At 41.6% G+C, this 27,342-nt stretch overlaps 1 protein-coding gene across 3 annotated transcripts in view; it reads left to right on the plus strand.

Moving 5' to 3' along the window:
* The window catches only part of TRPC7 (transient receptor potential cation channel subfamily C member 7), a 63,803-nt gene that overhangs the window by 23,733 nt on the left and 12,728 nt on the right, over nucleotides 1-27,342 (plus strand). For all 3 annotated transcript variants that reach the window (XM_059860027.1, XM_059860029.1, XM_059860030.1), the window contains exons 3-6: nucleotides 11,385-11,549; nucleotides 17,646-17,862; nucleotides 22,608-22,841; nucleotides 24,646-24,910. In XM_059860027.1, coding sequence (XP_059716010.1) covers nucleotides 11,385-11,549; nucleotides 17,646-17,862; nucleotides 22,608-22,841; nucleotides 24,646-24,910 — 881 coding nt within the window. The remainder of the gene's footprint in view (nucleotides 1-11,384; nucleotides 11,550-17,645; nucleotides 17,863-22,607; nucleotides 22,842-24,645; nucleotides 24,911-27,342) is intronic.

Raw genomic sequence — 27,342 nt, forward strand, 5'->3', positions numbered from 1 at the left:
CACATTTTTTCTCTGTGTGAACTCATTTCTAATTAAGCCAGAATACGATTTCTACTTTGAGAGGCAGAGGTTCAGAGGTTGGAACTGCCCTTGGACAGCCAACAGTGAGAAAATTAAAGTTTTGATGTCTTACAACAAAACCATTCTGCTGCTGTATATCAGCTGCACAGATGCACATATTTTATGTTCTCATTTTAGTCTGTACCAATATGATCCTTTCTTTTCTCTCTTTAATGTTGGCAGGGTACTTGTGTCAACATTTACCTTTAGGTGTAAAGCTGTGGCTTCTCTGTAGGTGTACAGCTATTGCTCCTCTGTAGGAGGTGACATTCATTTCCCTTCTTTCCCAATGGCAAAATTATCATTGCTCTATTCTTTTAATTGCAAATGTTGAGTTCCCACCTCTGTCTTCTCCCCAGCCCTGTCCATAACCACCACAAAGCCAGAGCACGTTTCTCTTTCACGAGTTTTAATTCAATTAACTGTAAGACACACAAATTGGGTTGGGGTAAAAAAAAAAAAGAATTCAACAGAACACCAGATGGCTGTGTAAATCCTATTTAAGAGAGAGCTGGAACAGGAACTTTTTTCATAACTGTATTATTAATAATTAACCTATGGAGGATGCTCTGAACAGAATTCTCATGGCCACATTAGATTATAACTTTTCACTGTGTTAGTCACATGACTCAGATACTTGAGGGCATGAGAAGTCCCAGCTCTCATTAACTGCTGCAACAGCCCGAATGGAGCTGGAGAAGGTAAGGAGAGCCAGCCCTGCCTGTGCTGAAGGGACAGCTCTGCCCCCCAAATGTGCAGTAACAGACACTGCCCCAGAGAAGCTCCACTAGAGCATCCTTAGGAAGGTTACCTGAGACAGCTGGGTTTTGCCCAGGAAAATAAGATGGAGAACAGAGGGCAGGAGCAACCCAGAAGTGACCAGAAGTTCTGGCAGTAGGAGAGCAAGGAGTGTCTCTGTGCCACATGCCATGGTGGGTGAGACATCTCTGCTCTCAATCTGCACTTATCCTGCAGGGTTCTGGGCACAGCCACACCTGCACACCAGCCTGAACACCCATGGAAAGCTGCATTTGAGTAACCCAGATGAATGATCCACATCCACAACTTCAGTTTAGGAATTTCTCGCAGGACAAACACTGATCTTTCACTGCCCCAGGGGCTGTAGCACACACAGATATGGCTTGGAACAGGACAGTGTAATGATTTGCCATCTGATGAGAAGCCTTAAGGAGAAGAACTTCTCAATCAAAAGGGCTTTCAGAAAGTTGTACTTTTGTTTCTGCAAGTCCTCATTAATTTTTTCCCCACTTTTTAGTTTCAGGAATATGTAATTGAGGTCTTGTGAAGTCATTGATGGCCTGGACAGTGATGGTGGGAAGAAAAGTATCAGGGGAGAGCCAGTGAATACTGTAAAATGTAATTTAATGTCAGTGGAAACACTGTGGTCATTCTGGACTCTGAAGCTAATCCGTGTAATTTTTCTTTTTACATTTTTAATTGCATGTTGCAGATGTTTTGACAGAGATTGGAAAGGGAAGGAGCTACTTCCCTTCCCCACAGAATGCATTTCTATATCTGAGTATTTCATTAGCAAGGTTCCTTCCTCCCACTAAAATCTGTGACTCTGATTATTTCCTTTTTCCCAGATGTTTTAATTTCTTTTCTTTTCCTTGACAAATCTCATTTTGTTATTTCCTGCACATACATCCATCCTCTTAAGGTTTCAATGAATCATTTCTCCATCCTGAATATTGTCTGCAATATTCCCAGTTCACTGTAATATGCAGACTTAATTATTTCCATTTGCAAAGTGTCACAGGGTCTTAAATGTCCACCAAGACACAGACAAGTGAGCACAAGAACATATCAAAACCATTGTATATATGTACATCACTGATGAAAGGGCTTAAAATTACCTTTATTAATAATTAATAATAAAATTACCATACAAAAGGGCAATTAATATGGTCTGATACAAACCTGACCTTAGCTGACTCGAGTTTTGACTTTGCCTAGATCCCCATAGGCAATATTTTAAATCTCTCCTTCTGTGCCCTCTTTGGCTGTTTTTAGAGACCAAAGGGACATTGTTGTTTGGTAGGTTTTTATTGTGGCATGTTTTCAGATGAATAATTCAATGATAAGGATTTTCAATTGGTTTTGATTTTGCACAGATATGAAAATCCTGGAATGTTAAAGGCTGGGACTTGCAATTCAGTTTCTTGTTTTCAGATAAATAATTCAGTGGTAAGATTTATTCATATATGTAAAAAGAGGAGAAATCAGACAGTAACAATAAATCTCTTCAGAAAACATGCAGCCCACTAGAAGAAGAAACTGAAGTTTTCCAAAGAGCCAACCACCTCATGCCCTACCCTAGAGGAGAATACTGAGCCCAAAAAAGCCCAGTCTTTATCACAGAAAAGTAAAATTATGAAGAAACTTTAGGGCAAAGAAAGGTTTAAACAGAACCAACCAAAGAATTTGTGTAAACTCTACATTTTCTAGTTACACACATCACACATATCAGACTTGCCTTTTCATTTCAAATGGTCTAAAATTAACAGGAGAACAACAAAAGTCCCTTCCACTATTATCATTAATTTTGCCTTTCCAGTCAGTGCTGAAGAGCATTAGTGTCAATGGGCAAAATTCATTTGCAGTGGTCTTGGCAGTTTTATTTACCCCGTTATTTTTGTTTTCTGTTAGACCAGCTTGTTTTCATAGGGTTTTAAGCTGTGCCTGATCAAAGCCTATTTCCACCCCCATCACTCATCCTGGCAGGATCCTGCCTTGCCCTTTCCAGAGCTGAGCCACACGGGGGCTCTGGGGCAGCCACACCAGCACTGGGGTGACCTTCACTGCCCTGCTTCTGTCCCCTGCCATCTTCGCAGAGTGAGAGCCCAGTCTGGTAATGCACCCTCTGATTCAGCAGGGAGCAGATCTGCCCCAAACACTCTTGTTTTTATAGAGCACAATGAGTCACAGGAAGGAGATGTGGCCGTAAACTGGAGCTATGTGAAGGTTTTAAGTGTTCAAAATTATAATTTTGTACTGGATAGCTCAGGTCAACCAGCAAATAGATCCAGATATTGGATTTCAATAAAACTGGGGAATGTGTGAGTATCCTGGGTTTTGGTGTGAGTATTTGCCCTCTGCCAAATGGCTCTAATAGCAAAGACATTTTGGTTCAGAAGGAAACAATGTGAAAGGTTTTGTGAAAGGTGCCATTCATCACTAAAACTGTTCTAAATAGTTGTGGGTTTATGCCCTAAATGTAACTCAGAGGCTGAAGTTGCACAATTAGTTGGAGATTTTCCTAATAATCCTGGCTGATCTGGGCCTTGCTCACAAATACAAACCTTTCCCCTTTGCTGCAGGGTTAAAAACACTGAAGTTAAAATCCAGTCAGCAGGCCTGAATATTCACCAAGCCTGCCACAAAGCTCATCTGCAGGATGAGCAAGAGCCTCATGAATATTTGTGTGATGCCATTAGACAGTCAAATGAACCCCAGGGACAGAGGGAAAGCTGCAGCAATCCTCAGGGCAGGGACATTTCCTTCTTCTCTGGGTGTCTGCAGCAATACCTCAGAGGACCTCTTGTCACACAGTGCTTCCTTGCATGCTGTGGTCATTGAAATGAGAATTGATCAGCTGAATTTTCTCTCATCCATGAGAATCTTTCTTTTGCATCTGGACAAAGGATTTTGGACCTGTTTTTACTCTCTCTTGTAAGGTTAGCCTGGTGCAGAGTGTTTTTAGAACAGGGCCCATGGCCATGGATAGAATTTAACTATAATTAGAACAGATATTTGTTTGTGAAAAGGTCCCAGTGTCACAGCATGGGTCTTTGGAATGGAACTTTACTTGCTATTTCTAATTCATTAGCAGTAGGGCATGTACTTTTCTATTTCTTTCTTAAACTTTCTGCAGTTTTATTTACCTCTCTTGCAAAGCAGAGTGAACCAAGTTCCAGCCATATTTACCCCCTGACAATTTCAGCTGCCAGAATTTAATAGCACATACTTTTGCTAAAGGCAAATTTTTTTTTCTGACTACAGAGCATGAAATAAATACATATTATATAGAATATCTCACCTGCTTCTACTAAGGTTTCAAAATAGTTTCTGCAAAACAAAGGGTTCTTTGTTCACTTGGAAGTTCACAGAGCAGAGATAAGAAAAGGCTTCTGCCTGTGCTGGTCTTCCCCTGCACTGTGTGTTTTCCAGTAAACTCCAGTAATTCCCTCTGAGCTCTGTCATCTTCTGCTCTGCATCAAGTGAAACAAATCTGTAACGGGTCTTTTACTGGATAAAAAAAAATGTTTTGACACATTTCCCACCCTTTTTCCTGCCCCGCAAAAAGTATGTTTCAGTTCAAGGAAAGTATTTTATTCAGTGTAAACGCAGACCCTTTATTTAGGCTTCAAGACTTAAAAATGCCTAAAATATAAAAGGAATCTTCAAAAGGGAGAAGCGTTACAAAAGCAAAGAAACTATGCTTTATTTTAACACATTCAGTGATTTTTTCCCCTCTTATTTGCATGTGGGCATATGTTTCCCTCTTAGTTTATCTGAACCTCTGTGGTGAAATGGCAGTGTATATTTCACCCTTCAGGGAAGAGCAGCAATAACCTGCTTTGACCTTGCCCTGAGTTTTTCCCAGCCCTGCCAATGTTTGCTGATACTCCCACAGTGTTCAGCGACCTGCTGAGAAAGGATGATTGCATTTCTCCTTTGGTGAAGGCTTTGCTGGAAGAAGCACAGCACTGCCTGTGCAGCAAGCCCAGCTTTCCCTCCCTCCCTCCCTCCTTCCCTCTGGTTTTGCCCAAGCACAGCAAAGCTGCCAAGGAAGCCTCAACTCCCCTTCCAGAGCAGCCCTGGCTTTGGTCCTGCTGGGAGCACCAGCATGGCAAACTCAGCTCAGGCTGTGTTTGCCTGAGAGGTGTCAGGAAAGCTTTGTGATTATTCTGATGTGCTTTTACCTTTCCAGAGCACACAGTGTGTGTGGTCCAGATCCCTCCTGGCTTTTCCAATGTGTGGATCCCTGCAGGAGCACTGCTCCTCTGCTCCTGACAGCACAGAACCACAGAATGGTTTGGGTTGGAAAGGGACCTTAAAGATCACCCAGGTCCAGCCCTCCTGCCATGGGCAGGGCTGGCAGTTCAGGGGCACAAGGTGCCAATTGAAACCCTTTGGATGGCTCGTTTGAGTCAGGATTTGCCCTCAGATTTCTGGCATTTGAAGCATTACACACCCAGCCCAGGCTTCCTGTGAGCAGCTGCTGCAGCCTAAAATGTGTTAATAAATGTAGGTTTGCAGAAGCAAAGAGCTACATCAAAAGATAAATGCTTAATAATGAACCCAGAAAGGTTGCTCGAAGGACATGAGTGCAGCTACATGATGGAAAGAGAAATTGCTCATCCCTGCCTCACCAGTGTCTCTTGACATCCCCAATGTTCTCCTGAAAGTCTATTTATGCAGCTCCTTTTCAGCTCACCCTCAGTGATTGAACATACTGAAGTTTGCCATGAGGCTGACAGGGAAGGCACAAGCTGAGAGGACACAACAGGAGCACCTCAGGACTTTGCAGTCCCAGGTTCATGTTGTTAGTTCTGATATGCAGGACTTTATCTGCTTTCACTGCTTCACTGATGAGTTTGCCTTCCTGCACAACCCCTGGCTATTCAGTGTAGGGTTCATTAGCAAAGTGAGATGATCCTGTCTGACTGGTTCATTCTTTTGCCTCAGTGGTAGATTTCTGTACTTTTAAGGGAAATAGAATTATTTCAGTGATAAAAGAGATACTGGTTTCTTTCTGCACAATTAATTCCAATCATCTGAAACTGACCTCTGTCTCTTAGCTGTCTTGCCATAAGTTTCCTTATTTCTGCTGACACCATTTTTCTGACTCTCCTCTCCTCTCCTCTCCTCTCCTCTCCTCTCCTCTCCTCTCCTCTCCTCTCCTCTCCTCTCCTCTCCTCTCCTCTCCTCTCCTCTCCTCTCCTCTCCTCTCCTCTCCTCTCCTCTCCTCTCCTCTCCTCTCCTCTCCTCTCCTCTCCTCTCCTCTCCTCTCCTCTCCTCTCCTCTCCTCTCCTCTCCTCTCCTCTCCTCTCCTCTCCTCTCCTCTCCTCTCCTCTCCTCTCCTCTCCTCTCCTCTCCTCTCCTCTCCTCTCCTCTCCTCTCCTCTCCTCTCCTCTCCTCTCCTCTCCTCTCCTCTCCTCTCCTCTCCTCTCCTCTCCTCTCCTCTCCTCTCCTCTCCTCTCCTCTCCTCCCCTCCCCTCCCCTCCCCTCCCCTCCCCTCCCCTCCACTCCCCTCCCCTGTTCAATATAATAGGAAATTAAAAAATAAAAGTCCTTCTATTGCAGTGTTTTCTGTCAGAAGTAACTCTCTATATGTTTATAAAATACAAAGGCACTTTATCATCTGTGGAATGAAACTCCTGCTTTTATGAGCAACTATGCTAAGGAAAACCCCTCATTGTGTCATAGGAGCTCAGAAGTGTTTCCCCACAATGCATATAACATGTTAAATTACCAGAGAGAGCTGTCACTCATCAAATTAAATAGAAATGTGGAAAAGTGATCACTCAATGTGGTATCCACAGTGGTCTCTGACAAACCCTCTTGATCCCTATATGTAAAACTCTTCCTTTGTGTCCTTTCAATTCCCACTGAACTCTTGCAGAAACATTTTCCATATTCCAGATAAATAATCATGTCTCTTATTTAATCCCCTGTAGCACAGGGCAGGGCTTTTGGAGGTGTCTGTACTTACCTGAGTCTTCCACTGCCTCTCAAAAATGCTGCTGTGGTGTCTCCATTATTTGAGCTGATTGCTGTGTGATTTTATTACGGGGTTTTTTAACCTTTTTTAACTTAAGCTCTGTGAGTGACAGGCTGGAGGGAAGAACAATTTCCTTCCTATATCAAGAGGTACACACAGCAGCACCAGGAAAATCCACTGCCATCTACTGGGATCCCAGGGCCCCGGGGCCAGCAAAGCTCCCCTGTGGTTTCTGAACGCAGAAGCACTGGAAAACATTTTGCTGAAGCTGGCAGGTCCTGATGCATTACCTTACTGATTCTGCCCAGGAGATAAAGCACTCAATGCTTTTAAGTGGCTGGTTTTGGAGCCAGGCAATCCCCTCCACTGCCAGTGCTTCCATTTCAATCAGAGATTTCCTGCCCCTCTGCACAGCCCTGCTCACACTGCTCTCTCTTGTCTGCAGCTCAGGAGCACACACGGCTTGTCCCTAAAAGCCTCCTCGCCTCATTTTCCAGCACTGAGGAAAGGAAAAGGGCATTTAATGGGAACATTGAAAAAGCACTGCAGCATTCAGTCCTCTGAAATTCAATATCACACATCACACATTTGTCATCATGCTTTGAGGCGTTCTGCCTTGAAGCTTTTGTCTCAAGCTCTGCTCTCCATGCCCAAGAGTCTCACCAAAGCATTAGTGTAACCCTTACCTTGGTGTCAGTGCCCACTCCCAGGGAAGAGAGAAAGTTAAATGTAACATCTCTGGGGAGATCTAAGACCAGTTTCTGAAATGTTGATAGGGAGAGGGCTGGCAGTGCCCAAGGGGTCACTGGGTGTTTCATTAATGTCTGAGAGAGAAAACAATGGAAACTGTACTGCTTGCTGTAAGCAGATAACAGATCCAAACTCATTCATGCTCTGATCTTTAACTTATTATCATCTTATAATCTCTGGTCCTTAACTTATTTTCCCCTAATTTTTGTAATAATCAGAGAAAGATGATGTCCTGGGGTGACTTGATGATGCTGAATTGTATCCCCATTCATCTGTTTAGCCCAGAAATAAATTTTGTGCCTTTAAAATTAGATCCAAGAGCAAAGGAGAGGAGAGGAAAAGCAGTGATTTTTTTGGTTTTGTGGCTGTATTCAAAAACAAAGAGCTCCAGCTCTCTGTGTTGTCTGCAGCACAAACAGGGAGCAGGAGAGAGCTCTCCTTTGATTTTAGTTAGGTTTTTTTTAGTTAGCTGAGGCTGGAGGGTTTTTTGGAGCTGTTCAGCTGTTGTTCAGTCTGAGAACACCAGGACTATCATCCAGGGCCCCCCCAGGCTGCTCTGCAGCTGGGACACCAGACCTGAGCCCTGGAGAGACTAGGGAAAACCCCAGGAGATACCCACAAAAAAGACTTTCTCTCACCAATCCACAGATGGACTTCCTGAATTTGCCATCTCTTCAGAACAACAAGAGGTTCCATTGTTTAATATTATCAATCTTTTCATGTTTCTGAGTACTTTGCTTTTTAAATAAACAGAGTTTTCCACTTTTCCCAAGGAAATCTTTTCCCAAACCAGTGGCGGGGAGGGGCCGCTTGAATTTGCTCTCTAGAGGAATTCCTTTGGAGGTTTTTTTCCCACATTTGCCATAAACCAGGACAAAAGCTCTTTTGGTGCCCAACATGGGGCTTGAGAAACTGGAAAAAGCCTGCACTGATTGCATTTTAGCTGTGATTTGTAATGGGATAAAGCAGTCAGGAGCCATGCTGCTTGAATTCATAATGTCTCTCTGGGTGGAGGCATTCATGTGTCTCTGGTCCCTGGGCTTTTCTGAGGTTTTAACTCTTTTCCCTGGGCTTATTTTCTTATCTGGAGACAGCTCCAGTATTGTCCCTAAGAAGCAGCTTTTACAGTAGAGGGGCATGGGTTAGTATAGCAATTGTGCTGGGCCCTGTGGTAATGATTTATAGGGAGTTTGCAAAGTTGTTCAAGGTATGTATGGTTTGTGGTTTCTTCTTCCTACCCTGTGTCCTAATTCCAGTAGCATGTTTTGGGGGGGTTTGTTGGTAATTGCACCCAGTTTGTTAGAGGATGAGCAGGGGATGAGGCTTTTCAGCCTTTCCTTTCCTTCTTCTCCTTGGAATCTGTTACATCACTGTTTTAGAAAGTTCTGTTTGCCCTGAATGTTAAAAAGACCACTGTCCTGGTATTTTATCTGGTAAACTTCCTCTGTATGATCTGCAGCTTCTCTAGAGGGCTGAGATGTCCAGAGGGGCTGATGAGACCCCTGACCCAGGAGTGGACCCAGTCATGGAAAATCCTGACTGGTGTGGGGAATGGGAGGATTTGGGCCAAACAGATGACAGATGAACACCATCTAGGCTCTCTGGCACTCTGCCTGTCTTTATTGCCTTGTACAAAATAAATTGTTCCACTGAACTGGGTTTTATGGCAATTCCTTCTCAATTATCCTATACTTGTATTTTTATTGTAGCTGTTTCCAGACACATTGAAAAAATGGACAGATTAAAATGTCTGATGAAGTCTCTGAAATCCCAGTCAGAAGTTTTTGACTGTCTCATTGCCAAGGACAACTGAATTTCTTTGTTTGGATCAATCCTGAACAATTGCAACAGAAGGAGGAAGTCTGGGTATTGCTTGGGCCCTTCATCCCAGAAGTCTGCACATTCACCAGTGTCATTTCCCTTCCCATGAGCCACTACAAGTGGGGTTGAATTAATGATATCTGAAAAGAAACTTTGCAAAAGGGATCAATTCTCTACTGAGCTTCCTTCCACTTCATTTTTTTGTCCATTTGCCAGGAAGATAACAAGCCCAAGCAGCGACAAGCATAAACACCAGGTATTAGGAAATGCCTCCTTGTAACACTGCTGTCATCACCTCAACCTTAAACTTTAAATGCTCAGAAAGATTAGGACTCATGATTTATAATCACCTTTTTTTTTTTTTGAAAGCATTCTTTTCCATGAAAGCGGCTTAAAAGAAAATTCATTAAAATGTTAATATTTCCAGGAAAAAAATTCTAAAGACAAAGGAAGTTAAAAGTACACATCAATTTTCTTTGTTCTGATAGTTTCATTTTCTTTTTTTTTTTCTTCTTTTTGAGAAATGTAGACCCCAAAGCCTACTTCATCCCAAAAGCATATTTTGATGCTAATGTGCTATTAATAAAGGAAAAGTGTTACTGCAGAGCAATCCTAATTACTGTGCAACTGTATTTCCTCCTGAACAGTAACAGTTCTGTTATGCAAACATCTCAAACAGAGTCCATTAAGTTCCCCAATCAATCATCGTTCACAGGTAGTGAAGATGAAAGCACAGTTAGAATTTTCTCTGGTTTTCAGTTCCAAGAACACTACAGATGGCAGCTGAAATCCTCCAGTTGGGTGATCCAGGGCAAGGGGAGGCTGCCAGGCATGGTCCCTGTCTCTGTCCCCATCCCTGTCCCCATCTCTGTCTCTGTCCCTGTGGCCCCCAAGCCCTCAGCAGCCTTTACTTTCCTCTTCTCCTTTCTTCTTGACCCCCTTCTTTCTCCCCTTCACCTCCAGAAAGTTCTACTCTTTGAAAGAGCAGAGCATTTTACATTTCCCTCCTAGGAACATTTATTCAGCCACAGAACTAATAAATGAAACCCTCAGTTCCACTTATGTTGCTGCACAAGCAACATATTTATTTTTTATTTTTTCTTTCTATTCTTCTGCATTTTAATTATCCTTCTTTGTGATTAAAATAGCCACATTCTAAATTCAATCACCTCAAAGAACAATATGAAATAAAGTTTAATCTTTTATTATAAAACTGTTAGGTAGGATCTGGTGGTGCTGTAATTTTGCCATTAAGAAACTGCCCTTTTCACTTTTCTGCCAATCACCTTTTTTTACCTCTTTTTTTTTTTACTTCTGAACAGTAAACTGGAGAGTCCCAGTTACAGGGTACAAAACAGGTACTTTCTGTACCAGAGCACCACAGCTTCTCCTGCTGCTTTTGAATTTGTCTTTTTGTCCTATCAGTAACGAATGAGCTGTCATATTTTGAAAGGTACTCTGAGATAAAGCATTTAAAGTAGCAAAATACCAGCCAGATCTCATAATTTGCAGGAGAGGCCTGCAGAATGGTTCCCTTTTGGTCTTTACAAAGTGAATAGAACAATTTAATATTAGTGCTGTGTTAAGCTGCTGTGTCAATGGCCTTGGCAAAGTCATCACAGTGTTTTTCAGCTTGACTTCCAAGCCCCTCTGTGTCTTTTCTGAATCTCAGGGTTCACTCTCTTACCCCAAGAGGAAACTTGCTCAGAGGCATTTTTTTGTCAGTGCTGACCACTGATGGATTTTGGGATTTAGCTTAGACATTCTGCTTTTTAACCATACAAAACCAGCTTTTCTCTAGAGAAGACAAGGAGCAGAAGTGATGCACGTTCTGCCATCACCTGGGGGTCCTGCCTGCCTGGTTTGCAGTTTTCTGTTTGTTTGTGTTATGGACAGCAAAGACAGGACCTGGCATGTTCCACTGGCAAGTTCAGAAGGCTTTTCCCTGAAATCTCTTCCTCCTCAGACAATGCTACTGATGTCTCTGTTTCTGCTTTTCTTGCAGTTCGTGGCTCACCCCAACTGCCAGCAGCAATTGCTCACCATGTGGTATGAAAACCTCTCAGGCTTACGGCAGCAATCCATCGCTGTGAAGTTCTTGGCTGTTTTTGGGGTCTCCATCGGGCTGCCCTTCCTTGCCATAGCCTACTGGATTGCTCCCTGCAGCAAGGTACAAACTCCTGATGGGCTGTTTGCAGGCATTTTTACCCAGGGCTTGGACTGAAACCCCAGATTTTTCCATAAAGATGTTGGGAAGTGATTCGTGGCATCCTCTAAGGTTGGCCCTGGGGAGAGCAGGTTTGGGGTGTTGCTTGACAGACACAAATAGAACTGCCATGGTCTGAGACTCATCTTTACAGGGAAGGAAGTGGGGTGGTGGGCAAAGAGGGTGAGGGAATGGGTGACAAGAAAACAAAAAGAAATGTGTAGGAGATAACAACATAGGAGTGGAGTGAAGAAAAACATAGAAGAGCCACCAAAACTGGAAATAACTAAAGGAGGTTATTCTTGTTTTAGTTAACTCTGGTGTTTAAATTCTTGTTCCTTTATGCACTTTTTGTTGTGGGTTCCTCCCTTCTTCAGGGCTCCTTTGTTACTTTTCCTCCTTCTTTCTGAGCTTGTGGTTTTAGTTAGTGGAGCATTATTGGGGTTTTAGTTAATGCAGCATTATTGTGGTTTTAGTTAGGGGAGCATTATTATGACACATGGACCTGAAACTGTGGCAAGCCCCAGGAAACAACTTAGTGTTGCAGCAAGGACTAAACTTAATCATAAAATCTTTATGGTTTTGAGGGAAGAGATGATGAAACTTGGAATACTCCTGTATACCTAAATATAGATCAGATGGAGGAAGAGAGTTTGTTGAGACCTAGAGGTCAAAGGACCAGAGCCAAACATTAGCTTAGGTTAAATCTCAATTTTTTTGTGGTATGAAATCTGTAGAGGTTTCATCCTGAAAGAATCTGCTCAAACAAGTGGAGATAAGTAAGTGTGTGGCTGAGTGATAAATAGCTTTGGCACTGCTCTTGCCACAGAAAAAGGGGCGGCAGGGGAGAAGATCATTTCACATTCAGCAGTAGCCAGCAACATCATCCCTTACAAGGTAGATGTCTTCTGCAGGAGGCTTGCTCACAGGTACTTAAATTTGATAAAAATGACCCCCTGGCACTGGTGTTGTATTCTTTCACTTCCTCTAAACACCAGTGAGGAATCCTTTCTAAATGTTTCAAACTCAAGTAGCTATTGATTCATCAATTAGTATTGAGGAAAGACTATAATTTGAAACCCATATTAATACAACCAGAAAAAGTCCTTCAGTACATTTGAGATAATAAATCACGTTTAAGCCTTGGTCTCCTCCAAAACAGCTCCAAGAGGAGCACTTTGTGTTAGAGGATATGAGGATGTAACTTCATCTCCTCGAAGTCTGTACCAACACAAAGCCCCTCATTTTTCATGGGTACCAGCCAGGACTCAGAGGTGCTCACTGAGAAGTTCCTGTGAAATCCAGGCTGTGCTGTGTGTGCTTTTGGCTGGGTTGTAGAGGGAATTATTGTGTGGAATTACCACCTTGATTCCTTCGTGTCAGAGGCCAGTCTAGCAGGGATTTATGAAGCTGTTCAATTTCCTTCACCTCTGTTGAATGTGTTGGGAGTTGGCACACCAGCCAACAGCAACATTTGTGGTGCAGTCTCAGAATAACAGAGGCCATGTTTGAATATGGCAATAGGTGGGAAGAACAATTAGACTAGAAATAAATGGAGAATTTAAAAGAAAAAGATAAAAACTGAGAGGAAAGAAACTGAGACAACCCCCTGCTAAAACTAAAACAGTTTTACAACAGAAGTTAGAAATTATTTAGAAAGTTACTTGGTTTTAATTTCTTGAGATAAGTGTATTACAATTTAAAAATGGGGGGAGTGGAATAGTTACCTTTTCATCAGCTTTCATTTCATTATCCTAAACCTTTAATGCATTCTCATTTTTTAATGTTCCTTCCTTTTCACCCCACTAGGCTGTGAAAAACCACATTTAACCTTCTAGAACAAAGCCCAATTGAAATTTCTGTCAGGCAGGTATTGTTTTTTAATGCATGGATTTGCCTTGATCAGAACAATGTAGTCTTGATTTTTGATTGGGGCCTGTGATAGAAATAACTGAATCACAAACACAATTTTTTCCCTAAGAATTGGTACCTCACCCAAAATCATCACTGTTAATTTCAAGGGCTGCAGGTTGATCCAGAAGCCTGCTATCCTCTCACAGTGTTATTGCAGAAAATTCTACACAGGCAGCATCTCCACTCTGAGCAGCCCAGTTTTGTCCTGGTCAGATTTACAAGTGTTTTATTCGGTTTTTACTGATGGAACGATCCTGATGTTACACAATTGGGCAAAGAAATCATTTTTCCACAGTAATAATCAGTTAAGATATTTAACTTATATCAGGCCTGTCTTCAGAGACTCACAGGTGCCCAGGTGTGAGTCAGGGGCTCATTTCTGGACCAAGGCAGCAAGAAAAATGGAAGAAATCTCTAATGTGGAATACTGCAATAGGAGCTGTCCTGAGCAGCACCACTGGGTGTCACATTCTTATGATGATCAAATTCTGCAGTTTCACATAGGGCAATAGAGGAATTCACATTAAAAACTCCTTCACTGATGTATCTTAGCTAGAACATATTTTAGAGCCTGTCCTTCCCTACAGAAAATTGCCTTTAATAAAGCTCTGTGGGGTTAGAATGTACCATACCAAATACTACCCACAAAAATTTGGTACATATTATTGACTGGAGTTTGTACCTCAACCTTACATGTTTTTTTTATTCACTTGCACAGAACTGACTTATTAAAACCAGTTTTAGGGTCAGTCAGTCATTCAATCACTTCTGGATGCATGGACTGTGGACACAACCCATGAAGTTTAAGCCTATCCTATCCTGAAATATTCTTGCTGACTCATCCATGTCCTGGAGGCTGTGACTCTGAAATAAGCTGTTGCTTTATATGTTGGTCTCCAAAATTATTTTCATTGGTGATCAAAAGAGAAAAGATATTGGATAGAAAAATTTTACAGTCTGTTGCCCAAAAATGTAATGACAAGAGCAAGAGGGGCTGTTTGGATTGCCTGCTCAGCTCCAAGGTGTGTTTTCTTTCTTGGGTTGGTTGAAGCGCACGCCCAGACATCCCAGCACTGAGAGGTCACTCACACACAGCCCTCACAGTCTGGGCTGTTCTCCCCTTCCCTGAAGCCATGCTGGGGATTTATGGAGTGCAGCTCCCACTGCAGCACACTCTGCACTGTTGAAGCACTGGAACTTTAATGGTTGCCCCTGCCTAAGCCACATCTGTACCTCCTGACCCCTAAAATACACAAGGTCACTACAACAGCATCCTTCATGCTTCTGCTACAGGCACAGAACTGAGCATAGTAATGGATTTTTCCTTGCTCTTCTGGAAAAAAATTCTTTTTTGTTCCCACCTCTTTGAGCTGAAAAATTTTGTAGTGATATCACACTATACATTTTTGTTTTGAAATAAATGTATGCTTCATTATCTTTCTATAATAGAGATAGGATGTTAAATCATGAAATAATCTGCTCTCTTAAGAATGAACCTTTGAATTCACACACTGTCAGTGTTTCTATCTTAGCAGTAACAGCCAGAAACTACCCTGCAATCCTCGTTTGATGAAAGGCGGTACTTTGATTTTCTAAAAAATCAATAAATTGTGACACACATGCAGTAACACACCTTGAGATTAGCTGTATCCGTGTTGTTTGAAAAATTTTAATGTCAAAAAGAGTTGGACTGGTTGGAGGAATTCACACTTCAGAAGTTTTTTACAGAACATTTTAGTCTACACCTTCTGTAACTCTGAGCTAAAAATTAGATTTCTGAGTGGATATAAAAAGCATCAGCTCAAAAAAATAATGGTAAGCTTTCTGCAGTAATAAATGGGACAAATGGCTGATGCAACATTAACTAACTGCAGATTTCTGTTAAATCATGAGAGAAGTAAGGGAAATTGCCCACAGAATTCATTTGGATCAGTAATACATGGGATTATTTCTCTGATAGCTGAGACTATGCTACTTTAATCTAAGGTCTTTTTTTTTGTTTTACATTTCCATAGACAGCAGGAAAAGTCTATGTGGAGAGGATTGATGATTCAATAGATATTGCTCCTCCTCTTTTAGTGAATTCAGGGTAGAAATGAGTCTTATACAGATTGCAAATGCACTTTCTTACAAAATTTCTTGTTAAGGATCTATAGCTGGTGTTTCACCTTACTCTTGCAATCTGAACTCTCTCAGGTCATAGGAGGAAAACATCTGAGATTATTACTGTGTGATTTCAGACCTATCCCATCACCCCATCAGCTCAGTACTGAAATTATAAATTCTACCACAAAGCATAAATCTACAAACATCAACCACGAAAAACTGCTGAGATCTACACCAAAGGTGACAGCACAGGAGGTGAACCAGAACTGTAAGGGTTGAGACTGGTTTTAACACTTCATCCACTCCTATGTCTGCCATATTATTCCTAGACAAGATTAAATAAACTTGGGTTTCAAGTCAGTGCAATAAACTAAACATGTCCTTACTGACCTCAGAGAATGTTAATAAGGACCTCAGGAAAGAGCAGATATTTTCATTTTCTTTAATGGAAAGTCTCTTCTGTATTTAGAAGCATGCACATTTTCCAAAAGGATTTCCTATTCTGTCAGCTTTATAAAATATTTTATTGACATATTATAAACTCTGATGAGAAAAACAAATAAACCCCAGAATCTTAGTACTTCCTTTGAATTTCTGCTAGACCTAGAAACTTCTGCTTTTGAAATATTTCCTGTTCTGCCATAACCAGAGACCAGGGCTCCTTGGAATTAATCTGCTATTGGAGATAAATATGAAAACAAGTAATTTCCTTTTTATGTCCTTTTTCCTCTGAAGTTTTATTATCAAATCAGTGGATATTAAGAAAAAAAAAGGATGATACCTTGGCATCAAAGGGAATGAATTAATGAGTAATAAACTGAAAAAGAAATTCCAATTGGCTTTGAGGGGAGTTTGGAATGACCCCATCCAGGCCAGCTCTTCCATTGCTCCTTGTTGTGTCCAACACTACAGGCTTTGGCCCTAGTGCTCCTGAAAAATGCTTCTACTCTTTCCATCATTCTGGAGTAATGTTTTCTTGGGTCACAGAAAATTTAAAATTTAAAGACTGATATTTAAATTCATTAACCAAGCAAACATATCAAGAAGAGCAGAGCAATTATCTGTAGTGAAAAGACCTGCTGCTCTTGTTCTTGGCTTAGTGTCTTGAAATAAATCCTTGTATTGTGGGAGTAATTCTCCAGCTTTGGTGCTAATTATGAGAGAAGACTATCAGCAAAACATATGAAAAGCATTACTAAAGCATATTTAAACAGAAGGCTATTTCTTACACATTGATAATGAACCAAGAATTCACCATTAATAAAAGATTCTAACATATGAGGGTGAGAATTGTGTCCATCATTAGGATTTATGTTGACACACAAGTGCATTCATATAACACATACACAAACAAACATGTCTCTCATATAAATGTCCTGGCTCTTCATTTTCTACTCACCATATGGCCAGGGCAATTAGATGTTACATGTGGGTTTAAAGAGGCACTGTCAGACATTGCCACGCATAGAAAATTACCCAATGCACAGTGTCTAGTAATGGCAAATCATAACTTGCACAAATCTAAACTCGATTTAGCTAATGATCTAGAATCAATTACTGAATCCTTTTCACCATGGGCAAAAGGTTTCAAATTTTATAGTGAAAAGCATCTAGGGCATCACATCAAATGTCACTGTTAGGTTGGATGTGACATACATACATGTGATCAGGGGCCAAAAGAATAGTTTTTATTCTGTGTGTTCTTCAGCTTATATACTCTTAACAAAGCGTGATCTTAAGTCATTAACTACATCACAGTAACTTATTATATTCCTTGGTGAAAAGCAATTAGTGTCAATATCACTGGCAAAAGTTTTACAGAAATTTAATAAGGCACATATACACATTTACTTATGCACGTAGTTTAGCTTACAGAAATTTTCATGTATCTTGTTTCCGTGCTGACAGCCTTGTCTTCTTTTTTGCTATGGATACACTTGAAAATCATCAATTGTTATTTTTTCTATTAACTCAGCTTTGCTTGCAGGCCAGCTGTGGTGGGTAAATAAAAACCTTCTGTCTGTGCATGTTCCATTGCAGCTGGGACGAACTCTTCGAAGTCCTTTCATGAAGTTTGTGGCTCATGCAGTTTCTTTCACAATCTTCCTGGGACTGTTGGTGGTGAATGCCTCCGATCGGTTTGAAGGAGTCAAAAATCTCCCCAACGAAACCATCACGGATCATCCAAAACAAATATTCAGAGTCAAAACAACCCAGTTCTCATGGACAGAACTGCTGATCATGAAGTGGGTATTGGGTAAGTAAAACCAAAGTCTCCACAAGTCCCCTCTGGAAATTCAACCTCATTAGGAATAGCATATTACACACTGACAAGACAAAGAAAAAAGAAAAATTAAAAAAAACCCAAAACCAAACAAACCAAAAAACCCCAACAAAACCCCAAGCTAAACAAACAAAAAACCCAAACCAAGAAAATTCTCCAAAACTGAAACAACTTACTATGAATCTAGAAGTTGATGTCAAGAGTTTTGATTAAAAGAGGAGCAAAGAAGACTTTGATCTTGGCCAGCACTTTTGAAAAATATAAATTAGGTGAAATAATAAGTGAATAATGCTTAGCAAATTCTCATTTACCTGATTTTTCCACTTTCCATCTTAAATGCTATAGATGTTGCCTATTTATTTCTGTTGGTTTAATCATTGCATCTTAAAGAAGATAATATTATAACAGAAACTTGTGGCTTCACTCTGGGACAAAATGAGTCTGTCTGATTTATTACCCTGCCATGCCATCCTACTGTAATTCACTGAACCTCAGTGTCTTTGTCTGCAAAATGAGTGTAATGTCATTTGCTTTTCTTGTAGTGCACTCCAAGGTCTAGTGATGAAACCTGCTAGGCAAGTAAGAGCTAGATTTTATGAAATACATAGTATGAAATTTTTACTGGTGACAGAACAGTGCAGGGCTCAAATCTTACAAAAGAAATTAAGTTATTCAGCAATTACAAAGTAAGGATTCATGTGGGTGAATCCTTTGAATGGGAAAGTGTGCCACATGCACAAGTCAAATTTCTAAGGAGTTTCAGACAAATTCAGATGTCTCACTTTTCCTACAGGCATCATTTACTCCTGGCAGGTTGCTTAGTTTGAACCACTAATCCAAACAAGTTCAGGAGAATTTATTGGGAAATTGAGCTTATCAACTCTGTAGAATCTTTGTCTACCTCTTCTGTAGCTATTTTTGTTCACCACCATGATTTTGATTCTCTTCTTGCAGCAAATAATTCCACTGTTCCATAAGTACTGATGGCATTAAATTCCCCTGAAAAATAGGATATGGCTGCTCTATCTGATGACTTCCTGGCCAAGGTTTCTTTGTTCCCTGTCCCTGTGATAATCAGAATCCCATACAGGATATTAGGCTAGAAAATACTGAATAGATGCCAGACTGGATAGAGTAAGACTGTAAGATATATTTTTAAAATTATATTAAAGCAGTTGGACAAGATGATTAGATTTTAAACTAGGTATTCTTTTCTTATAGGCAGTAGGTATCTGTCTGCTTGTTGAGTTCCTGAGAGATGAAGAAGAAAACATTTCATTTAAAGTGAAGGTTTTCACTTTTCTGGGAGAAGAAAGGTGATTCATTGTACAGACTCCTGAATATAATGAGATTTTCTAATGACTGCCTACATCTGCACTGACAGTCTTCTCTGGCCATTTTACCTGCCTGCTTCCATAAAGCTTCAAGTAATGTTTCAGCAATACTGAGGTGAAAGTTTGGTGCACGTGGCTGCAGACACCTGCACTTGTTGAGCCCCGTGTGTGACCCTGAACCTCAAGGATTGTAAAAGTACTAAGGGTAGAAGCCTTTGGTGCTAAAATCTTACAGATGTTATAAATACCTATATTCAAGTAGAAATATAATTAAAGGGGCCAACACAGACCTACCTAGTGGCCTTCTCTGATGGAGTGACTGTGTAAGTGCACCAGGACAAGCTGCAGATGTCATTTAACTGGACTTTTGTAAAGCCTTTGACATGGATCCCCACACAACATCCTTCTCTCTAAATCAGAGACATGGATTTGGTGGGTGGACTGATCAATGTGTAAGAAAGCTGCTGAAGGTTGTGTGGCCAGTGGCTCAGAGTCCACTGGTGGACATGGGTGACAAGTGGTGTCCCTCAGGGTCCGTATGGGGACAGTGTTATTTAATACCAGCATTAATGACATAGAGGGCTCAAGTACATCCTTAGTGAGCTGGTAGATGCTAAATGCTGAGGCTGGCACACCTGAAGGATGGGATGAATTGTCCAGACAAGTTTAAGGAATTGTGGGGATCTCATGAGGTTAAACAAGGCCAACATCCCCTCTGTGTGTGGTGCACAGCAATTTTGGCTCATGCACCCAGGGCTCATTACTTGCCTTGGCTGCCTCTTCCCTGTGGCCAGGACTTCCCATCTCTTGCCTTCAAATGAGAAAGGCTGAATTTTCCTCATGAACAGCATGGACTGAAGTGTGCACTAAAAGCAGAGAAGTTTATTTCTAAATCCCCACTGCAAAAGCAGCCAGGGTGGCAGTTAAACTCTGGGTAGATGTAATCTGAGCACTATTAATCTCTTAATCCAACAGCCTTGGGTGGACCCAGGAAGGCTCAAAGGCAGCTCTGCAACATCAGCTGCTCCTGATTTATGTACCAGGCCAGAGGATATAAAAATCTGACAAACAGTTCCTTTGTGTGCACAGGTGGTGAACAGCGCTTCTTGCACACTCCCATTTTCCTTCCAGATGGGCTGTGCCTGTATCTTGACTCTCCTTCCCCTGCTGAAACCAGAACTGCCCATCAAGGTGACATTTCTGATTATCCCTGCTGTGGGAACAAGAGACATGAGAGGCTGGAGCCTAGGAGCTGCTCACGTCCCACATCTCAGAGCATCAAACTCAGGGAAATACCCCCTACCCGAGCCATTGGGGGCCTCAGAAACACCACACTGCAATCTCATCACATCCTGGCAGAGCTGCTTTGTCTAACTCCTTCTTATTTCTTACACCTCATCTTATGTCCCATCCCCTGAATTTTAGCTGATTTTTCTCTTCTCAATACTTTTACTGAAAAAATTTTAATTACTCTCTCACAATGTATATACAATTATCCAGCAGTACTGACTGAGTAATTTCTGTAACTTTTCTACTTGTCCTGAATAGACATTTTAAAAAAGGATTGCCACAAATTTGGGGAAAAGAATGGTGGAAATTACAGGCCAATAGCATGTTACTTTCACAGAGAGGTTCTAATTTTAGTCAGACTCCTCAGTTTTAGACACTTCTTACTTCATTAATCTGTGATTTAGTTATATTAATGAGCAAGATTAGAAATAAATTTGGATGGGAATCATTTCTGGTCATCAGTGAACAAGTGCTTTCTTGGACAATGCTACCATGCATGTGATATTTCCTTAAGTGCTTTAGTACCTTTAGAAAGCACACATGTGTAATGCACAGGGCTAATGGCTCCTATCCATCATTTCTGGAATGCTTTTTTTTGAAGGTAGAAATGTTTCTTTAATATTTCATCCTTGCTCCAGGAAAATTCCTGAGAAACCAATTCTTCCACCTTCTCCCTTAGGCTATTTATTATTAAATCTCTCTCATGGTGAGCGACAGTGTGGGATGAAGTCCTTGCTTTTACACAGCCAAGCTCCACGGAGGAGGAGAGCCGGGAGGCTCCTCTCCTGCCCTCTGCTCAGCACTCTGCAGATCTCAGGCTCTCTCCCAGGACAGCCCTAAATCAGGGCACATCTCCAGCGAGACTCCAGGGCTGTGGAGCTCACAGGCTCACTGTGACCTTGGTTGATGGTGCTATGGATAGCTCAGCTTTCCTTTTTCTCTTTAAATCCTTCCCCATGCACAAGGACTGAGAGCAGCAGCTCTCCACTCCTCCCTCCACCTCAGGCTAAATTCCCAGTGACCTGTTTCCCTCTCTGTAACACGACTTCCCAGTGCACCTCTGGGGACACCCCGTGCTTCCAGGAGCTTCAGAAGGAGCCAAGCAAAAGCATTTACATGCCACACCACGGGAGCTTACAGCAGAGAGGATGAGAGGAGTTCACAGAAAGGAGAAGATTGCAGGAGGTCACATGGAAATTGGCAGGCACTGCTCCTTCTTGATTAAATGTGAATTTTGCTGCTGCTATGGAAACAGGACTGGGTAGAGTGCAGGAAATATTTATCAGTGGGTTAAATATTCCAACACTTTAGCTATTCAGGAGCAAGATTTCGGCCCTGGAGCCCTGCTGGGATTGAAAGTTGGGCAAATTGGTGAATCTGACCTGAGCTCTTTGACTGAATTCATTTGTCCAGTCCAGCTCTTCCCAGTAGGACATGGATGTCAAATATTTGAATTCACTGGGTTTGCCATTAAGGTTTATTTGTAAGTCTGTTGTCAGAAATCACAAATTTGGGCTAAACTCAGCATTTTCAAAGTGGTAGTTCAGATTTTAATTTATGGAAATTCATTATTTAATACAGAAAGCTTTATGAAATTGGAAGAATTTCTGTCTTACCCTTTTTAAATCATACTAAACTTACTATTGAACAGGTCTGTTTGCATTCTCAAAATGGACACAGCCACTTTCTTAGGGAAGGAGGAAAAGAGCAGCAGAGCAAGCAGTGCCATCGTCAGTGCCACAGTGTAGGAAGGTCATTTTGGGGACAAGAGGAAATCTACATTTTCTCTGAATATATCAGCAGTAGAATTTTCCAGTGTCATCAGAATTTCTGAACAGTGCTTTTTCTGTCATCATCAGAAATCAGCTTTTCCATTGACTTCTATAGAGACATTTTGAGATTTCTGCTTCATAAGCACAAAAGGTTGATTAATTTTTAAGAAAAGATGACATGAGCCATTCTCAATAAATTTGTTCAATTAAAGAGTTTTTTTTGCTTTGATCTTAGAAGCCACTGCAATCAGGAAACAAACAGATCTGTCTGAATAAACACCTTCAGTATTTGCCAGTTAAAGATGTTCTGCTCCCTCCACAGGTATGATATGGTCAGAGTGCAAGGAGATCTGGGAAGAGGGTCCACGTGAATATGTGGTGCATCTCTGGAACCTGCTGGACTTTGGGATGCTGTCCATCTTCGTGGCATCATTCACTGCCAGGTTCATGGCTTTTCTTAAAGCCTCTGAGGCACAACAGTACGTAGATCAGTACGTTCAGGATGATGACCTCAATAATGTCACCCTTCCCCCTGAAGTTGCTTACTTTACCTATGGTAAGATGCTTTTTGCTATCTAATACTTCCTGTTCTTTTAAGTTAATGTGTGGCAGTACTGAAAGCAGCTTTCTTTTTGTGATATTTATACAGTTTCCTTTTAAATAAACCAAATTATTTTCCCTGGATCTACCCATTCCAGCCATCCTTCTAACCAGTCAGAAAGGACCCGAACCTCATTCAGCCTCTGCTCCTGTGCTACATTCAGGTCAATCACATCCTGAAAATGTAGCTTGAGCAACAGGTAATCAGGAACTCTGAGTGAGCAGAATAGAATTTAAATTACAGATTAATTAATCTGCTTGGCTTTCCAAATGAGAGTGGAGGGAAATGTGTGAACGAACACAGAATCTGAGGCTGCAGTAACTCTGCATTTCTGTTACATCCAACACCTCTACAAAAATAAATAAGAATAGCAATAAAAATAGCTGCAGCTCATCAAAACCTACATTTTTGTTGAGCCTGTAGCATCTGTAAGTGCTGACATTGGGAAATGCAAGCCACAGCAGTGCCTTAAAAATGTTCTTTTGGATGGCTGAAATGGTTTTCCTTTGCTATACAGAAATGAACAGAGCTTCACACACATGTGGGGACTGGAGACACTGCACACCTCTGCAAGCTCTAGATGGCACCTGCGCAAAACCCATGGGGATTTTTGCTCACAGGAGGGCTGCAGGAGCTCCAGAAGGAACTAAGGAACACCAGTGGCTCCTTATGTGTCCTGGTGGTTGTTCTGGTGCTGCACTTGGGCTGGAGAGGAGAGCTGAGGCAGCACTTCCTCCACTGCAGACTCACACCCAGAGCCACAGGCCTGACCCACAGCAGTTCCAGAGCCACAGGATGTGGCTGGCCCCACCAGCCCAGCCTCTTGCATCCCTCTCTGCCCACACAAGCCAAGAGCCACAGAGGTGAGGTTGTGGCTTCTCCCTCTCTGGCTTGCTGCTCACCCATTTAAAGTGAGTTCACCACACAAAGGGGCAAAGGGTCCAGGACAGAATATCCCAAGAGGATCCTGTGAATTCCTCCATCTGCTGCTTTTCCTTTGGTTCAGATTGCTGCAAATAATGCCCTAGTTTACTGCTGTGGCCCTGAGGATGTCGCATGTTTTAACTGTGAGTGGCAATCTTTCCATCAAGAACCTGAGTTGATGCAAGGACACTTATAAGCCATATTAATAAAAATGTTTACATTTCAGTAGATTAGGTAAATGATGCATAGGGGCTTTATAAAGAAAAATATTAGACTTACTAGACTTCAGACACTGGTTTTAATTTAGAGATAACATGAAAATGGTACACAATGTTTATATCTGCTATATCTGAACAAATCCTAACTTTCTTATCTAATGGTAGGGACAGAAGATCTTGTTCTCCCTAATGCTGCCTTTCCAAATACTGACACAGTGCCCTGTATTCAAATCTACAGCTATACTCCACTGTGTTGTGGTTTTGGTTCTCCATCTCAAGAGCTTCAAATGGAGAAAGTGCAGCACAGTTAATATTCAGCTAGGAAACAGAAAATAACAAGTTTGTTTAAAGCCATGCTTTTTTTTTCACTGTGTGGCTTCAGTAAATCCCAGTGATTTGGTAATTTCCTGCCTTTACCATGTGAAAAATACAACTGATTGACCATATTTGTACAGCATGTTGTGGTCCAATGCACCAATACCCCAAAGTTGGTGGTTTTTTTTCTTCTTTAACTCCCACCCAAATGCAAAACTGAGTATGGAAAAGGGTCATTTATCATAGCAGCTTCCACCTAACCCTTTTTGTTACTAACACCTAGTGTACATGTATTGTTTTAGCCAGGAACAAGTGGCTCCCCTCGGATCCCCAGATCATTTCAGAAGGCCTGTATGCCATAGCTGTGGTACTCAGCTTCTCCCGCATTGCTTACATTCTTCCAGCCAACGAAAGCTTCGGCCCCCTGCAGATCTCTCTGGGCAGGACCGTGAAGGACATCTTCAAGTTCATGGTCATCTTCATCATGGTGTTCCTAGCGTTCATGATTGGCATGTTCAACCTTTACTCTTACTACCTTGGTGCAAAGTACAACCCCGCGTTTACAACGTGAGTACCCACGGGACGGAGGCTTCTCTGCAGGGCTGCCCCCTCTGGCCCTATGCTCTGCTGCTTCCTGCTGCAGCTCTGGGGGGAAATCACACCCAGGTTTTGGCAGGGAAACTTGTACCACTGATTTATTAAAAATATGGATATTGATCTAGTACTGATATCCAACTGTGACGGACAAAAGGTCTCGAACAGTTTAAAGTTAGAAAGTGTATGTTTACTGTGGGATGGCTCCCAAATACACACCACGATTTACAGGTGATTCCAGAGTCCTTTTATCTATACAAGTATTGAATACTCAAAATACAAATGCATATTCATAACTTTGGTACATATGGTAATTAGTTCAAAAGCCCACAGTGGTTACTGTGTGCACAGCAGACATTGGATGCTGCATCTGATGTGTCAGTCCTGGAACGTGTTACACAGTGAGCCTGGGGCTAAGCTCATCACTCCTCTTGGAGAAATTACCTTTCCAGCATCACTTCTGTCCTGCAAGTGGCTGTTGCCTTACAGTTTTACCACACCACCCTCTTGTGCCACATGTAACCTGTAACACAATGTTTACTTTCCCTCCTTGAGCCAAATTTGCATTCTAGACCTCTCCTGGAGCCTCAGGGTGCATTTTAATGGAAGGATTTGTGAGACCAGATGCATTTACATCTATCTGTGCTCAGCAGTTAGGGAGAAGAGAACCGAGTGTGTGGGATGTGTCTTGCTTCAGATTTGAAAAGAAGAAGATGGCCTTGAAGCACAAGATTTAATGAGGATCAAGGCAGTACCATCCCTGAGTGCCTGGTGGCACAGCAGCTCTCGCTTGTGGCATCCCCCGGGCACATCCCTGGAGAGCAGCACTGACAAATTCCAGTCACTGCTTCAATTCAGCCCAGCAGCTCTCTTATTAGCACTCATTATCTAATTGCGTCTTCCACTAGTTACTGGCTTTTGATTGAAATAATGATCAAACATTCACTAAAATGATGACTGCTCACTGGAGTAAAGATTGCTTTAAATGCCCAAGGGATATTTGGACTGGGGAGAGATCCTCCTTAACTTCAGCCTGCTGACTACTTATCCTGGGGGGACTTCATGTTGTTATAAAGCAAATCTTCCATGAGCATAAATTTTCCTTTCAAGAATTTGGAAGAGACTTTAAAAGTACTTACTTTCTTCTGATTATTTAAACACACAGGAGTGGCAAATGATGATCAGTGAAAATGAGCCCTTTCATCACGTGAAACAAAGAGAACAGATTTACATTCATTCTGAAGATCCTTCTTAGGCATTCCATGCAACAAACTAGAAGCTCTGAGGTAGACAGTCTCAAACAATTTTAATAAGCTAATGATGAGGTTGTTCTGGCAGATGGGCAGACACCAGTTGTAGCAATGCCTCCTGCTCTATTTTGGGTTCAGCAGGTTGTTTGCCTTGCTGAAGGGAGTGGTCTCCTGCTGCCATCAGCTTTCTCATGGAAAGGAGGAAGATTTCAGTATTAGAGCTTGGGTATTGCATCTGTTCATTCCCTGAAAAATCCCTGGGGCAAAAAGGGGTCATGCTTACTTTGGTGTCCTCATAACCCTTCTGTGACTGCAGCAACATCATAGAAGGCATCTCCTGGGACCATGTTTGTGAATTCTAATGAGGATGGGTGAAATTTTAAAGAGAGTTTTGCAGTCAGAAACGTGACTATTTTTCTGTGGGACTTGATTCTCAGAGGTCACTTACACAGTTGTGACAGAAGAAGACCCACTGGATTTGTGCCCATAATTGACTGTGAGCAGTTCCAAACAGCACTGACAGCTCCCTGGATGGCCTCAGTGGGAAGCCTTAGACAAACAGCTGCTCATTAAAATACTTCAAATTACACATTTAAAAAAAGCACACCTTCCCAGGGCAGTATGTAAGCAGAAAAAAAAAGTGTACACTGAGGGAATTGCTTGCTTAGTTCTAATGATAACACCTAGTGAATATTTGGTTTAACTTTCACCCTCCCTTTCTACTGTACTTTGAAACTGTGTACTCAATTTCTTCACTGTTCATCTACAGAGCAAGCACATAGCACCCCAGTGGCTTCTGATTTGAGTTATTATACAAAGTTTCTGTCATTTCTTTCCTTTTGATGTTCTGGAAGCAAAGGAAATAAGGATGCAGTTGTCTTTACTCCATACTAGTTAAAGATAGAAATTATTTCACTAAATACACTTTAAAAATTTTTTGGAAGTTCTTCAATGCTGAAGAGCAGATCATTTCCAGAGCAGTTGCCACCACACCAGCTATGTTTATCTGTTTATCAGATGCTGTGTACAGCACACAGCTCTTGAAACAGCCTGTAATTAAGAACATGCTATGCAAACAAAATCGAAATGGAGGCAAGGCTGATTGTGCTCATCTTGCTTTCTGCATCAGAAATCAGGCTGAAGGCTACAAGGCAA

Source organism: Haemorhous mexicanus, chromosome 15 (assembly GCF_027477595.1).
Source record: "Haemorhous mexicanus isolate bHaeMex1 chromosome 15, bHaeMex1.pri, whole genome shotgun sequence".
NCBI lineage: Eukaryota > Metazoa > Chordata > Aves > Passeriformes > Fringillidae > Haemorhous > Haemorhous mexicanus.